The following is a 17,202-nucleotide window of genomic DNA, read 5'->3' as shown; positions in this document are numbered from 1 at the left end:
GATATTAGAGTCTGATTTCCAAGAACTACCTGGAGCTCCTACTAAAGTCAGTAAGAGAAACATTATTCACCACTAGTAAAAATCAGGACACTTAATCTTACTTGATTCTTGCAGGCTAAGAATCAGGATAACGTGAGACAGCTGTAACATAGTTTTTTTTGGTAGACAGCGTTAGCTACTGTAATGTTGTACTCACATGAAATAGTATTACACACCTGCTTCCCAGGAGGAAAAAGAAATCGGCCAGAGAAGAAACGATACATGGTTGTCAGACTGCAAAATTTTCTATCCCTCCTTCACCCTGATTAAGACTAGATGATCATGTTCATTAAGCTGCTGACTGGAATGAGAAAATCTTTTGTCATTACCCATTTTTTTTTTTTTTTAGGAAAAATAACGTATGCCACAACTTACTTGAAAATCAGCTGAAAGCTCACAAAAATACAAAGCTGTGCACATATGGGAAAAGTTTGCACTGCATGTTAAGCTGCACAGGCAAAATACAATCTTCAAGAAAAGTTTTCTTGAATTGGAAGATGACACAATAGTCACAATAGCGATTTGTCCAATAAAATGCCACTTAAATAGTCAACAGTTTCTTATTAAACATATTTCATACCACAATAAAAAAAAAGAAAACACACAAAGATGCTAAAAAAATAGCAAGACTGTCACAGTGCAAAGCTATATTGTGAGGTAAGTGCACTTAATGGAGCACACAGAGCAGAAGAAGATTCAGAGATGAGCAGGCAGACCCATACCACTACTCTTCTAGTAATATTTCCTTTATAAGGATTATTACTATTACCTCTTCTTTTTTAACTTTATATTTAAGATCAGTAAGAACTGATTTTAGTGATATCCCTCTCTCTGGTTCTGAAATTCATCCAAAGTCCTTGTTGCACAGATTTTAACACCTCAGCAAGTTCGGCAACATGTCAAGATTTCCAGCCCATACCTTATTACAGCTTTCTCAAATGTGCTGGTAACACTACATATGCATAGCTCCTCTACTGAGAACCAACAACATGTTGAAACTTGGCTATGAATTGACATTAAGCGCTAATGTCTTCATCTTCTGTGGGGCTCATCAAAATGCTTTTTGTCAATCCCTGTCTGATGCAGATTTTACCAGTTACCCATGCTGCTTTTATTCTCTTCAGTTTCACTCTTGACTATTTTCCTTCCACTATTTTCAACAGCTTGTTGCTTCAGAAAGAATATTTCAACTCCTGTTTGTTTTTTTTTTTTATTTCCACTGAGTTTTCCCTTGCTATTCTTTGGGGCTTTTCATGCTTTGATCATTCTGCATATCACAGGCTATTAGTTATCTAATTTGAGGTAGCAATTAAATAATGAAAACTCTTGTCTGCAATAAGTTATTTAAAAAAGGTCAAACACAGGTATTTACAAAACAGTATTTCTAAAGTAATATTTGCCTGAAAACATCACCATTTTCTTCTACCATTACTAGACCATAAAAAGCTGTAAATATACTGTAGACCCAAACAATCACAGAAGAACAACAACAACAAAAAGTAATATTCTAATGCATCTGAAAGAGTAAAATTTTCACTGAGGAAGGAAAGAGACAGAATTTTCCCAACACACCATCTTCCCTCTCCTGTGCAAGCCATTCCCCACTCATTACTTTGGTCCATTACTCCATATTATGAGACCTTTGTTTTATTTTTCAGAGAACAATCTCTCCGTGCAGAATGTAACCAAGCCTAAGACCCAATTGACACATAAACCCCAGTATTTTATGCTCTCCTGGACTTTTTCCTCCTCTAGATAACAGAAAACACTAATTTTCAAACACAGATTTAAAAAATACTTGTATGAAGAAAATATATGTTTGCCCTAAGTATAGACAGTTCTCCTTACTTTCATTTCACAGTTTGGAGCATAGCTATAGTGCTCCTCTTCTAAACCCTGACTTGAAGCAAAGAAGCTTTTGCTGTGCCTGAGTTGCAGAAGAGCTTCATTTTACTCGGGTGAAAATTCTCAGGTCCTTCAAAGAGGTTATTCAAATCTGTATTCTCATCTTCCTTTTGTACACCTAAAGGCATAAAATTTCTACTTTTATTTCTAATGTGCAATAATCCTACATATAGAACACTTTAATATTTATCTGTCATATGCCTGAAAAAACATGAAAGTATTGAATATTTCAAGTGCTTCAAAACCAGCTACATTTAAAAGTATCAAGGCTGCTTCACTGAGGGATTTTTACCCTTCTTTTTTTTTTTTGCGTTGCTTACTGTTTATGGATAGAAAGAGTGTTATTCAAATTTTGGGGGCTAGCTGGTTGGTTTTGGTTTTGCTTTTTTTTTGTTTTGTTTGTTTTTTTTTTGGGGGGGGTGCCTTTGTTTTGTTGGTTTTGTTTTGTTTTTTTTTTTAATTGTAACTGCTCTACGATCCTCCAGACAGTTTCTCAGGGCCTTTGAAACTGGTAGGTTGGCAGAGGCTCCTACTCATAAATTGTGCTGTTCAGAAGTAACTCAGAACTAGGGATACCTGTAGCAATCTGCTTCCTTCAAGGTTTGATTTCTCCATAAAAGGAAAGTAAGGAACTGATTCTCCATTCACACCACACTCCTTTTACAAGGTACAATTCCCTACTATTGTTGGCTTCCCTTGAAGGCCCATACTGAGCAATCTTTCCCTCGTCTCATTTGCAGTAACAGGCCACTGGAACTCTGGACCAAAGACTGTTTTCATCCAGTTAATTAGTACAATGGCACTTTGATCCCTGACACGGACTTTAGCTCTTACCAAAATGATTGTATAATTTCTCTCCAAAACAGCACAACCAGTTTTGGTCTTTCACATTCAAAGACAACAGGTACTGCATTCACCGTGAGAGTTATAAAAGTAACCTGCAAGTATCCGCTATATATTATTAGCACTCTAGCGTAAAGTGACTTGTTTGCTGTACCCATTGCTAGATACTTATGCAAAAGACTTACTATAATAACGAAACAAGACGAAAATGGGCTAGAGGGAGAGAATACCAATCATCACATCCTGAAATATACAAAGAAAGGAAAAGAAGGAAACAGGAAAGAGGTGCTAAACTTTTAGTTATACTTTCTCACTACTGCCAAGAGCATGTTCAGCTTATTCATGTCCTTTTTTTTTTTAATTGCAAAATGTTAAGTCTTTTACACAGAGAAATTTTCAGATACCTGCAAAAATCAGATAAAAATAAAAAATATTCTCTGTAGACATCTTTAGGAGTTTTTAATGTGTAAGATAGTTATTTATCAGCTTGTGAAAGACAGAGAAGGTAAGGCTGAAAACCTTATCACCAGAGATAATGATAGATGGAAAAAGCAGGTAATGTGGTGCAAGATTACTGTAATCCTGGTGTTGATATCTAAAAGCACAAAAGCAGCTTTTGAATTTGCCCTTCAGAACCACTGTAATCTGTCAAAGACTGATGTATACAAGTATCTGTAGCTCTGAACCTGTAGAAGGAAGAGTTTATTCAACAGGAACTGCACTTAACTGTATGTATTATAAACATCTGATGACACCTTTAGTCTCAAACAATGAAAATAATTATCAGGTTCTTCTAGCACAGATAATCTGACCTATTTTCCTGAGTAAAGTACTTACCCATCAGATAAAATTTTACCTTTTATTGCTGCAGGTATTTGCAATTGTTACCTGTTACTATTTCCTAGAGGAATTAAAGGTATGCTTTTTTATTTTAAACTGAAGCTTTTTTAAAAATATCACCACCACTCTGACACTCTGCTTATAATCAGCTTTCTACTGTGTGTGGAAAAGAACGACAAACATTTAACAGAAAATTTAGAAACTAAAGTAAGTAGAAAAGCATGATGAAAGTTGAAAATTCAAGAAATATCCACATTTTCTAAAGCCTTAAACTACCACTAACAAATTCTTAGTTAAATTGATTGAAATTAATTTGGTTTAGTTAATTAGACTTCAAGTTGATGATGTATTTCTTGTTTTTACACCAGCAGTAGCAAACACCCCTTGTGAACTGGACTATGTACTGTAGAATATGCTATATTGAACTGATTTTCTTTTCTTAACAGGCCCTGACTGACTCTATTACAAACTTGCAAAAGATCTCAATATTACATACTCCACTTTCCAATGGCTAAAAGCAGACCTAAAATTCATTAAACTGATGCTCACCAGGTAAGTATTCCACTTTCTGCACATGAAAAAAAAAAAACGAAAACGTAAAAGACACCATGACACACTGCTCTTAGGCAAGAAGAAAAGAAGAATGCTGGTTGATATCTGAAAGCAGTATTTAGTAAGTATTTTTTATTTAATCTCATCATCTTCCTTTCTTCCCACCTTCTACTAAAATGCCCTTCACTTTCACTTATACTCTCTTCTACAGCATGCAAAATTAAACAGTTTTACACAACCTTGATAAAATAGGCAGGATGACTCCTCTAGTTAAAACCTCAGACTGAAACCCAGGATTATCCAGTTGATTGCTAAGTCTGTTGAAGCTTCCCTGCTCAGCCTTCAAAATGCAGCAACCTCATGTGTCACAGCCTGTGTTGGGGGCAGGGAACAGAGTAATAATACTTCCTTTGTCTGGTTAGCTCTTCAGAGCAGGGACCCACTTATGCATACACACACACACTATATAAAGAACCTCTATTTCGGTTCAGGCTAATAGCCACTATAAAGCAAAACCCAACAACATGAAGTTATATTCCCACAATTCCTACAAAAGAGAAGAGCTTATTGATCAAAAGCATGTTTTTTGCTGCTAAACACCTGAACAAAGTTCACAGTCATTGGGGGACAGTGAAAATAAATCAAGCAACTTGAGAAAAAGTACAGGTCTTTTTATAACCTCTCATGCAACAGTATGCCATGCCTGGCAGACAGAAAACCTCTTGAACACAACCTGCCACAGCCTGCATGGCAAGAAGCTCTGCAGCTTATGAGATTACAGGGGTAAGACCTGATATACATACAAGATCTGAATATATCACAAAAAAGTTTTCACTACTTCTTCTCACACTAATGCTACCATCAACAGATATGGAAAAGGTGTACAAAGTTACAGGATCATATGAATGCCTTTCAGAGGAAAGTGTAGTTTCATAAAGAATTTAATTCCCTCTTTGCTTTATTTACACCTAATCACTGTCACTTAGGCACACATAAGCATCTTCAGCAGCACTACAGACTAAATATGAGCTGGATGATTTCTTTATATTAAAAATATATTTGAGAAGCATTGAGTCCTATAGAAACTTGTGTCAGTTTCCTCCATAAGCTTAAATTTATTCATATAAATTATCCAAAAATATTTTTATAACTTTTAAGTGCAAATCATTTTTATCAGTACAGCTTCTCTTCTGTTTTCTTTGTTCTTTGTTCTGTTGCCTATTACTATATACTTTCACTGAGGGTGCTTTTTACTTCCTGCTATACTTTTCTCTGTGCTGTTGATTGGATTCTTCACCCACTTCCCAACTTGGAAAAAAAAAATAGATTTCTTTTAATTTTTCATCTCCCCTTCCTCCATTTTTTCTATTGTCCTTATGTATAAGATCATCACTGATTATCTTCCTGTCAGAAGTGGTCAGATAAAAGTAACTGATCTCAAATACAACATTAGATGTATGCTCTCGTACCCCACAAAATGAGCCTCTACTTCAGTTACACCCTCTGCCTCAAACCCTTTTCACTATCCTCTGCAACATCCTCTTCTTCAACACCAGACACATCACTGTCTGTTGCTGTCCTTCCTAGGACTCTCAAATGCATGGACCAAGTTCTTGTAGGCATTGCAGAACTGTCACAGAAACTGCTGCCTTGCAGAGAGCAGTGTTTCCACTGCCGATCTGACTGCATCTATTAACTCAGTAAGAACCTGTAGTGGGGCATTAGCTCCAATCACTGATTTACTTCATCTGTCATGAGGGATGGGCTCTTGTTTCCTTCGATTGCCAGAAATGCCAGAATTCACTCAAAGTGTTACATCCCATTATAAGTCACTTACATACAGAGTAAATGAACACTATTCTTTCTCCTTCTACATGGAATGAAGGCAAATTTAGATCAGTGACAGGATTCTCTTTTCCCACTGCCTCTTCCTCCCTTTTAACCCATGACAAAGGAGGAAAACATCAGTGGCTTTCGATGGCTTCATACCTCCACAGAAAATTAATTAAAAAATACCAGGATATGAGCCAAAATACAAATATCATTTGATCGGACAGTCTTGAGAAACCAAAGGAAGTGGTCATGCTAGAAAAAAAAAACCCACTTATGTGTAAATCTGAGGATGAGGCCTCTTAATCTGTTTCCCCAATTTCTTTTTCCCAAATTATTTTTTACTGGGAAAAAATAAACTGCAGAATTTCAGCATCTATTTTTTCCTTTAAGAAAAAAAGCCAACAACAAAAAAGTCCATAATAAAGGAGACAAAATCAAATGCTGGGATCTTGTGTGTTTACAAATCAAAGACAAGAAGCTGACCAGAAGAACGGTCTTTGTATATATCAGAAAAAGTAAAGCATGAGCTCCCAGACAGGTCCTGCTTTCTTGTTAACCCAACAGCAAGTCTCAAGCTAAATACTGTAACCATGACAGTCATTAGTTACTGCTCAGCCTCCTGTCTCCAACCCGGAAATTAGTCCGCTCAGAGCCCAGATAGCTGAACAACCAGTCACGTTTTATCATATAGCTGAGGCTGGGAGGCCAATCTGAAGGAAAGCTACATATGTTCTATATAAGGAAGAAAATACCTAATTTAAAGAACTTAATTTACAGAACAATAAAAAGTATGCATTTAAAGTGTAACAATGTAAAAAACTGACAAAACAAAATCCCTTATAATTCTGTTGTGATTTGCAAAGGAAGTTCACATAAAATTTAAACTTATAAAATTTTACTCAAAGAGTTATGAACTGTTGCTAAACTCAGTTTAAAATTAAATTACAGAGGCATTTCTGACTGTAAACTATTATAGACAACTATTGCAATGAACCAATGAAGAAATAATTTCCTTTTGCATTTTTTTGGAAAGCATAAATTTATTTGGTTAAAAGCATAAATTACAAATCACTATTGATCAGAATAGGCATTTAAGATATCTTTTGTATTTTTTTCATGTATTCCAGCTCATGTAAAACATAAAAGAAATTAACATTCACAGTTCCTGTATTAGAGACTTCCTATAGTCACTACCAAGATATACTACAGGGATAATCTTTCTTTAACAGAATAATAGTACAATAAATCAGTAGTAGCAACTTCTTTTTTTGAACATGAGAAATGCAACACCAAGATAAGAGACTAGTAAAATGTTATTTAACCCTGCCTACTGTTGTAAAACCATATTATATAATATACAGAATTATATATATTAAATTGTTATATGTGTTACATTAATAATAAACAGTGACAGAAACGAATTTGGTTTACTACCTCCAATTTCAAGTACAGAAATGTAAATTTTTAATTAGAATAAATCAATTTCCAAATAACTATATAATGTAGCTTTAATATCCATCCCAAACTGGCACACTTGGTAACCTGTTGTTTTAGCTAGAAGGACGGTGTACTTTCTATAAAGACCTATTTCTGAAAATGGCTGTAAATATTAAGAGTTTTTAACAGAATAATGCTTCCTAATTCCCCACAAACCAAAATATAAAAGATCTGAGTCCTTGCACTTGGTTCATAAGGAGCAACTACATAGAATGGGCTGGGTGAAACATCCAACAGCAAAAATCTAAATAGCAATGAACTGAAGTCCATAAGTCTGATTTTAAGAAGGTAAGCAACAAGCTATTAGAGACAAAAGAAACGAATTCGTCCTTTTCATTCTTCTGTTGCTTGTGACATCTAGTGGGTTGTCGTGGTTGTCTGGACGGTTGTCCAGAGATTTTGTGGAATCTCCATCCTTGAAGATGTTCAAAAACTGACTGGACAGTTCAAAAACTGAACAGGTCTAGTCAGATTAGACCTCCTTTGAGCACGTATTGGACTAGATGGCCTGTGAAGGCCCCTTCTGATTTTAATTATTTTACCAATCTAAGAAGTCTACTTCTGCCCCAAGTGGGTTTTTTGTCCGCTGCTAATGTGAATTAAGAATGTGACTTTCTATTTGTCCAAATGATCCCATCCACCTTTTTAGTATTAATAACCTTTTAAATATTTTAAAGGCGTAAGATAAAAATGCAGACTAGTATTCAGCACTCACACTATCATTGTTCAGTTCTTCAGTACTATTTTTGATGAGAGCATGTATTCATAAACATACCAACTTCTACAAAAGAATAACATTGCTACTAAGCTCTTCAGCATCATCTTTGATTATTACTGAAAACTTCATGTTAAAGGATGTACAGCATTATTGGTTTGACAAGCAATCCTCACTATATCCACTCATTAAATACCCATTCTAAACAGATAGCAATTTGGGTTGTACATAGAACACATTCTACAATTATACCTAATGGAGAACAGTTCTACATTACCAAAATTTCCACAATCTCATTTTAAAACAATGCTTTGAGTTATTAAACGCAAGGAGCAAAGATTCATGAGAATGGAAGCAGGTTTATTCTAAATCACTACATATGGACTTAATGCCTTAATTATTGGTGTGTTAATCATCTAGGGTAGTGCAAAAAATGTTTTGGTCAGCATCATTAGAACTGACTTTGTCAGTATCTCTAAATCCATAAAAGAAGGCTGAGGGATTTTGCCTTGAAATTTTAGAATAAAAACTTAGTTTAGTCCCCCATTCATGGAAACACTATAAGCTAAGCCATATCTAAGATGTTTAAGAATAGTTTTAGGAACTGATCTCAGTATTACAGTAATTAGTTATTTTTTCACTTCATCTCTGACTTTCTCCCACTGGAGAGAACTAACCAGAGCAAGTAACTTCCCACATTCCTCCTATAAAAGAGGTGTTATACAGAAAAACAATCCTTAGTTACACTTATGCAATTAGTTATACCATCAGCAATTTTCCTGTAATATTATTTCACATAGCTGAGAGCAATAGCTCACCTTTTAAATATTATGGGAACAAAATAAGCAGCCTAAATCAGCTCAAATTTCTACCAATTGTGACAGCTTTCTACTTACCAATCTGAAATTCAGGTGCCAGACTAAAAAGGAAGACACTTTCTAAAATTGCAAATAATAAATTATTTACTGCAAGATTACTGGCTCAGCCAGAAAATACACAGCATAAAATACATACATACTGTATTGTTGCATACTGCTGGTCATAATTTCCTTTCTTATTTACCTCTTTCACACTGAGGGCCAGTAAATCCGTAGACACATGCACAGCGATTAGGTCCAACACACCGTCCTCCATTCTGGCAGCCGTTTTCACAGACAGCTTTAATTAACAAAAAAAAAAACGACTTTTAAGTGTTATAGTAACAATATTCCTAAGACTACCATACGCAAAATTCAAAAATAGAATTTTTCCTATCAACTGCTGTAAGTCTTTCTGGACCTGAAGATCAAACTCATCTCCCTCCTACCCATCATCACCACCAATAATGATTGTCCAAGTCAAATTCCATTAGTACCTGTATAATGCTAATTGCAAGCAGCTGTTAAACTATTTTCAGCACAGATTCTTAGCAGATGCTTAAGCATATTTTTAGACAGCTCTGCAGCTCTATTCACTAATTATAAGAACTTACACCCATCACCAAAGTTAGCAGATAAAAACTATTCTGAGGGATCTTGAGCATATCAGGTTATGCTCAATCATAACAGCAACAAACTTTTCATGAAGGGGGGCTTGGGGAGTCAGAGACAGAAAAATAAGCTCTCAAAGTTGATACTGCTGGCAGAAGTCGTCTTTAGAGCAAGAGAAAAGAATTAGTGCTTTAATTAATTTTTACGTCCCTTCAGAAACTGTTTCCTCGAAGTTCCCAACGAGAAATAAAACATTTCTGGGGGAGTATAAACCCACAGTATATACAGATGGAGAAAGTACCTTATGGCTGTGGGACTTCAGAACATCTGCTCACACTATTCATCAATAGTGTGAATCAAGAACAAAGCCTCCTGCCAAAGCACTGAAATCTTCTCAATTTGAAATTTAGACAGTTCTTCAGTGTGACTAAAAAATACCACTAAAGCAGTGTTTTACCCATGCCTATTTTCCATTACATACATCCTTTTTTTCAAGTTAGCAGATGCTCCAAATCAAAGCACCTTAAAAGGAGAGCCCCACTGTTTTGAAATGTCTCTGAGCAATAGCAAAGAGATTTTGATATAAAACTCTCTAGGTTGCTTTCCTAAACAGACACCCCCAGTTTGAAGGTGGCATTTGTAACATGCTTGAGTCTCCAGTGCAAAAAAAACTCAGCAACCTAGAGAAGGTATGTATTTCTGGAAACTGCCTCCTTTATCACAATGGGGAACATAAAATATACTGGTATGTGGAAATGTGATAAGGCCTTTCTTATTGAGAACTATAAAACTGAATTACTTTTTACTGAGAATGCGTATCTTATGCATAAAATGAAGATACTTCTCTGCAGGTGTTAAATTAATGAATTAATGGACAATAAAAAATGCAGTGAGACAATTAACTTCAGTATATTTAATACACAATGATATCTTACTAAAAACGAAATAAAGATATATTTATATTTTTTTAGACATTCATTCCAAACTGTATTTTGAAGACAAATACTCAATCTTCCTTGAAATTTGACAGTCCTATACACTGAGGCCAATCTCCAGATTTTGTTCAGATCTTCTGGATTTTTTGTTCAGATTTTCTGGATTGCTTTAGAATTGCTGCTTGAAGATTCAATCCTCTTTTCATTTATTCACTGTAAATATGCTCTGAGACCATTCAGGTGTTGATGCAACACTTCAAAATTAGCAGAAAGGAGCCAGAAGCTCTAGGGTCACATTTTAGGATTACAATTACACAAGATTTTAGAGAATTTTATTGAGGTAGAAATAAAGCAAGCACAAGACTGCTCTTCAGCATTTGTAAAAATTACTGAGAAAAAGGGTACTTTTTTTACAATATTCAGCCTGCTCTTTGCAGAGATGCCTTTTGCTTGTCTCTAGTTCCTGCAGACTTACTTAAGCAATTAATTTTTCAGCTAATTAGTAACCAGCTGGCCTCAGAATACACTTTGAATCTCTCTTCATCCCTGCAGCCTTCAGTGACTTCTATTGTTTGCTAAATTTGTATGGCTTGTAAACACTGTAATGTGATAGGTAGAGCTGTGCAAATAATTGACTTTGTAGCCTGTCTGCAAAACCAAAAAGGTATCCAAAAGCTTGAATAGTTTTTAATCTTTTTCTTTAGTTACACAGAAAACCATGCTTCAACCTAATAGCTTGACTACTCTTACAAAATGGAGAAACTTCATCATAGAGAATGGAAAAATAGTGATTATCTGGTAAGGGGAGGGGAATGTATACTGCCATTGTTCCCAATGGATTTTTTTTAAAACTATTTGATGAATTTGATTTTTAGTTTGAATTTTAGGGAATACAAATGCATGAACTGACTTTCAGCTAAACTCTCTACCTCAAAACAGCATTAAATTTCTCACAGACATTTCATTATATTTCAGCATATTGGCTTTTTTATCTTCCTACTCTTCATAAAACAAGAAGGTTAGCATGCAGGACTGTTGTGGATTTATGTTTAGATGCAAGAGAGCAATTACTTACGCTGCCCACAGTAAGTTCCAATGTAGCCTTTCTGGCACTGGCACCGGTCATCCATGCATGTACCCCCGTTCATGCACCTGATGCTGCACTGTTGTACTGCAGCGGAACCCAGGCAGAGAGATACCAGTGTTAGGCAAAAATACCACATTGGGAAGCAAATGTGAATAAAAGCAGAGATGTCTGAAAGTAGACATGAGCTTTGTACAATATATGCTGTGTATTTAAGTGTACACTGAGCTATTCTTGTAACCAAAGAGGTCCAAACTGTAGATATTAGTCAGACATTATTTTAAAAACAACCATGAAGTTTTTTAAGTTTTCCATGAATATATTTAGCATCTTGGAATATTTCACTATCTTGGCTGTACAATCTTAGTTTCTTAGGGAAATGCACTCAATAAAAACACTACACACATTTATATTTAAACCAGCTTATGTGTTTAAACACATTTGTTTCCAGTTTGTCACACAGAGTAAACATGCATAAAAAAGCTAGAGATATGCTAAAGTGTAAGTTACATGCGTGTATGCAATAATAACAGGTTATTTTTAACGAATTTACACTGTAGTTATTTTGCAGTTGATGCTCAAAGAGAATTACTTATAATGAAATCTCTAATGAAAATAAATACAGCTAGTCCTTACTAGATTTTGATCCACAGGTAGGTGATATTTGTCCGCTTGCACAGGTGCACATGTTAGGACGGGAACAAAATCCATCACCACAGCTATTTTTACAAATTGCTGAGGAAGAAGACAATCAAAAAGTGATTAACAGTAACCCTAGTGTCCAACTACAGGAAAAAAAAAAAAAAGATTTCATAAATCAGAATTGTGTCTTCCTTTTTCCCTCACCAGCCAAGGAAGTGCCATTGAACAAATGAACAACAGAGCCAGTTATAGTCAGCCAGGAGTTGTAGGCCAAATCCAGATTCTAAAGGAAATCTAAATGAATACATCAAAATAATCTGCTGAATTAGCAAACACACCAAAAGAGAGACTGAAACATTTAGAGCCAAGTATGGCACAGGAGGTCCTTAAAAAACAAATATGGTGCAAGAAACAGCTTGTAAAGCACAAAGCTAAGCAAGAATCAGCTTCTTTGTAAATAACTTTTGGGTTTTGAGAGCATCAAATAATCTGGAAGCATATCTTCACTGAAGGATTACAAAAGTAACAAATACCTTCAGCAGATAATTTGCCAAGAACATGCCGACTGATTAAAAACCCTGTCTATATGTGTTAGATTGAAAGAAAAAAATCCACATGGTCATATACATTTAAAAAATTGCAGAGGTAAGACCATTCCAGAATGCTTGCACTCCACTTCTGAATTAGAAAAACATGCATAAATGAAATCCAACTCCTATAAGGAAGCTAACTGTTTTCTTGCTGCCCCATTACAGAATTCAAATATGGCCACAGTGAAACATACATGCTTTCTCCACCAAATCAGAAGCTCTGTTCCAATGCTGAACATGACCAGATCAGATTTAGTAAACCCACATCCTCCTTGACATACTCCAATAAGGGCCACATTTTATTTACAAGAGTAGACAAAGCCGCATTAGTGATCCACTGACACCACTTTTCAGGCATCAAACAGAAGCAGTGTGCCTCATCTGCATTTACTGTTAAATTCCTCGACAACTATACCATAAATGTGAAGCCATGAAAGGAGAAAGAGTGTGGGATTTCACTATTTGTTTGCAATTAGAGACATACCACTGCCTGATGTGAAATACTTTCTCCTTTAGAAGGCTTAGAAGTCAGAAACTGGATTTAGAGCACTGTACAAACACAGGAAACAGGGCTCTTTTTACCACTCTTCGGTCCATCTTTACACAACATAGCTCAATCTCCTGATTAAGGAAGGTCTACATTTAGACAATTTTCTTGGTTTATTGTCTGTTAGAGCTGAAAGCATATTCTAAGTATGCTTTTATCAGTACAGTTTATTTTAACAAAGAAAAAAGTAAACATACCCAGACCTTTGGTTTTTAGATAAAAGATCACTTTTAATCATAAATATGTCACAGACTGCCAACGACCATCATCACTCTATCAACTGAAAACTGTAAGGTCAGAATAGTTCCCATTGACCTACAACTACCTCATAGATCTCTCATCATGAAATTATACTTTAAAATCACCAGTTAAAATCTGCACTAATTATAATCAATGCATGTCCAGTGGGAAGTTTGTTACCTTGTCTGTTGTCCTGTGCAAGAAAGTCTGTCTAGCTAAACAGCTCTAGCTAGGGGTACCATCATCTCAATGAATGCTTAACATGAGCATAGAAATCTGTGCTTCAAAACCTTCACCAAAAATGCAAATAGGAAAGTGTCATGGCTGATCATTCACCCCTCAAAATATTGGAGAGCTGCAAGTAAGATCCCCTAAGTAAACAGGAAGCAAAAGATGTCCTTTGTGCACATAAACGAATAGCGAATCAAAGATTATTCCGGATGTGAAGAGATATGAAACAGAGGTCTTTACAAGGCACTGAGAGTCACTGTTAAGGATAATGTATAAGGATTTCTGAAGGCATTTAAATCATCACCCTAATTTCATTTGAGCTAGATACCCAGCTGAATTTGAAAAACCTGTGAAAAGCATATTAGGTAGCCTAAATTCATTTTTAAAACTCAGGTTTACGTTTAAGTAGACAATATTGTTAGAGATTATAAATGTGATCTGAGCATCCTAGGAGCTCCTCTTCTTCTGCAATTATATTGATACCAGCGTCTTCCTCTGAATGACTCAGTTAATCTTTGCTAGGAAATGCTAGGTCAAACTTAGGTGAAAATCAGTGACATAAGCCACAGTTGTAAGAAATACTAGCAAATTTACTCATGTAACAGGTAGGCTGTTAGCCCTGAATCATAAGGTAAGAACCCAAAGGTCACCTTAAGTTTGGTAGATCTTAACACCCAGTCTTTCCCTAGCTTAGTCCCAGATGATTGTAGTTTGTTAGATGGAGTATTATAAAGACCTTCATTGCTTACATAAAGGGCAATATCTTCTGAAGTGGAGCATACTTATTAGAAAAAGAGATGGTTACATGCTAGGATGGATGGGAAAATTTGCACTAAAATTCAGAAGCATGTGTCTAATATCAGCTCTAATCTGACAGACAGGAAATCCAACTTAATTACCTGTCTGATTTCTAGGTGGACAACATTCCCTAATGAGAGTATTGAAGATGTTTTTATTTTTTTTCCACTAGGCCATGTCAACAGCCACAACTATCAGCAAAAGTACCTATTATGACCAGGCAGTAATTCAAGTCTACATGATTCTTAACTATTAAAACACAACTAACAATAACAGGCAAAAGAATAAGTAACCTAGATGTAAAAAAATGTTTAATTTGATTGTATTTCCAAGCCTAGCACAGATGTTTCAAAAAACTTCAGATCTGATTTGGTTTATATCAAGACCTTCTTATAATTATTTTTTTTCCTGTTAATATACTTATTTGATTTATGAGAGGTTTGCAGGTTTTGTTTTTTTTTCTTTTCCCTTCATTGTCATGTTCTTTCAAAAACAAACCAAAACCAAAAACCACACACACACACAAAAACCCAACGAAAACAAGAGGAAACATGTCTCCTAACAAGTCACCAAAGAAAATGCAGCAATAGTTTAAGCTTTCAATTAAAACAAACACAGGCCTATAAATCCACCTTCTTTTTTTAAATAAGACCAAAGACAGAACAAATTCTCTTTTCTCATACAGAATGAAGCAGTAACTCACAGAAGAATATTTATTTTTATTACTACCTCTAGGGCAGTAGAAACTTGAAGTCAGACACTTACGAACAATGCACTGATTTCCTCCTGGGAGAGTTTTCCATCCAGGGCAACAGTACGATCGGAATCTAGATCCACACACATTTGGCCTGTTACACAAACAAACAAACATATATACAAAAAATTTAAATGGATGTAAATAGACTCCACAGTTTTATTCACACACAAGGGAAGAAATCAGCTGCATGAAACAAACAAGCAAAAGAATGCATAGCAAAGATGTCTACAAAAATTCCTCTTCAAAGGAATAAAGTATTCCTCCATCTCAAGAAGTTCTAAGCCATGTACAGAATGTACTAGTTGAACCGCTTAGCATGCAGAGGAGAGGCAGACTGCTCAATGGCAGTTGGCTCATCCCTGCAGAACTATTTAGGATATGCAAGGGAGTTTGGTTTTGCATTCATATACAGTTGGCTATAAAAAATTGGCTGCTGACACACGATAGAAGGGATGACTGGTCATAAAGACTAACAAACTAATCCAATTACCAAGAACTCCCCAAAACACTATGAAAACCAGAGTCTGACTATTTTCTCAAGAGAAGCCAGAGAAGAGTGTCAGAGTACCTTAATACTCTAACACGCCTGACTAAAGTCTTGATGTGCTACTTCTGCTAGCTAGTTTTGATGTAGCCCCACAAATCTGCTTTTAATAAAATCGCACTAATTGAAATACCATATTTCATTGCTGAGGACAAAATTTCAAGTTCACCTAATCACAACTCTCCCCAGCCACATAAAGGGGCTGGAAGATAAGATGTGCTCAGGGCAGAAACGAAGACCAGGAGTCTCTGCTTGAAGTGGGGAGCAGCCTGCTGAGGCTGGCGGCTGCGGGGAAGGGGGCTCAGGCTAAGAAAGGCGGAGGCCGAGCGCGTCCCTACCCACGGAGCACATCCTGCTGTCCTCGCCGGCGGACCCTGCCGGTGGCGCTGCCAGCTCCATCCTCCCGGTACGCGGAGTTGGGGTGGGTGCCTCTCAGGCGCACCGGCGGCAGCTGCTGTTGCCCGGCTGCACCCTGCGTCCAGGGCACCAGCCAGTCCAGCAACAGGACGCAGGCCTGCACCCAGAGCCATCGCCTTCTCCCCATTCTGCGGCTGCCCCGCTAGGAACGGCGAAGGACGCGGGAGAGAGCGGAGGGAATACGCTTGTCCCGCACCGCCGACGGCGAACACAGTGCTGCTGCTTCTCGGGGAAAGGCTTCAGCTGCTGGAACAATTTCTTCTCCCTTTCCCAGCCTGCCCTGCCGCAGCGGCCGTCAGCGCGACACGGTGATACCAGTGGTGGGGTCCACGTTGCATCCCCCCCTCCTCTCTCTCCAATGAGAGGGGAAAAAAGAGAAGGAAGGAAAGAAAAAGAAGTTGATTTGGTTGAGATTTTCTTTTCTCCCTCCTCCAATAAAAGGAATCCAATAGAACCAAGTTGAATTTCAAATAAAAGCAAGATCGCAATTAATAATAACCAGCAGACCACGCCAAGAAGGGCTAAGAGGGAAAAGACCCGTTCAGATCCCTACGATTTCTTTTATTAGCCCGCGGGCGCTCCGCAGCCGGCGGGAGGGACCGTGGGGAGGGATCTGGGGGTGGGGTTTGCCGCCGCCGGCTGCACAGCCGGGCCGGGCCGTGGGGAGCGGAGCTGGAGCCGCACGTGTAGTTTTGCGACGGGGGCCGGGTAGAGCGGCGGCTGC

General features: G+C 37.0%; 1 protein-coding gene across 2 annotated transcripts in view; it reads right to left on the bottom strand.

Annotated features, from left to right (window-relative positions):
* The window catches only part of FBN2 (fibrillin 2), a 149,941-nt gene extending 132,966 nt beyond the window's left edge, over positions 1-16,975 (bottom strand). For both annotated transcript variants that reach the window (XM_005154899.3, XM_005154898.3), the window contains exons 1-5: positions 16,400-16,975; positions 15,526-15,608; positions 12,349-12,447; positions 11,704-11,799; positions 9,287-9,382 (exon numbers count right to left, since the gene is read on the bottom strand). In XM_005154899.3, coding sequence (XP_005154956.3) covers positions 9,287-9,382; positions 11,704-11,799; positions 12,349-12,447; positions 15,526-15,608; positions 16,400-16,605 — 580 coding nt within the window. In that variant the 5' untranslated portion in view covers positions 16,606-16,975. The remainder of the gene's footprint in view (positions 1-9,286; positions 9,383-11,703; positions 11,800-12,348; positions 12,448-15,525; positions 15,609-16,399) is intronic.
* Positions 16,976-17,202: the final 227 nt, after the last annotated feature.

This window comes from Melopsittacus undulatus, chromosome Z (genome assembly GCF_012275295.1).
Source record: "Melopsittacus undulatus isolate bMelUnd1 chromosome Z, bMelUnd1.mat.Z, whole genome shotgun sequence".
Lineage (NCBI taxonomy): Eukaryota > Metazoa > Chordata > Aves > Psittaciformes > Psittaculidae > Melopsittacus > Melopsittacus undulatus.
Note: the sequence above shows the minus strand (reverse complement) of the source record. Positions and strands in the feature narration are given on the sequence as shown.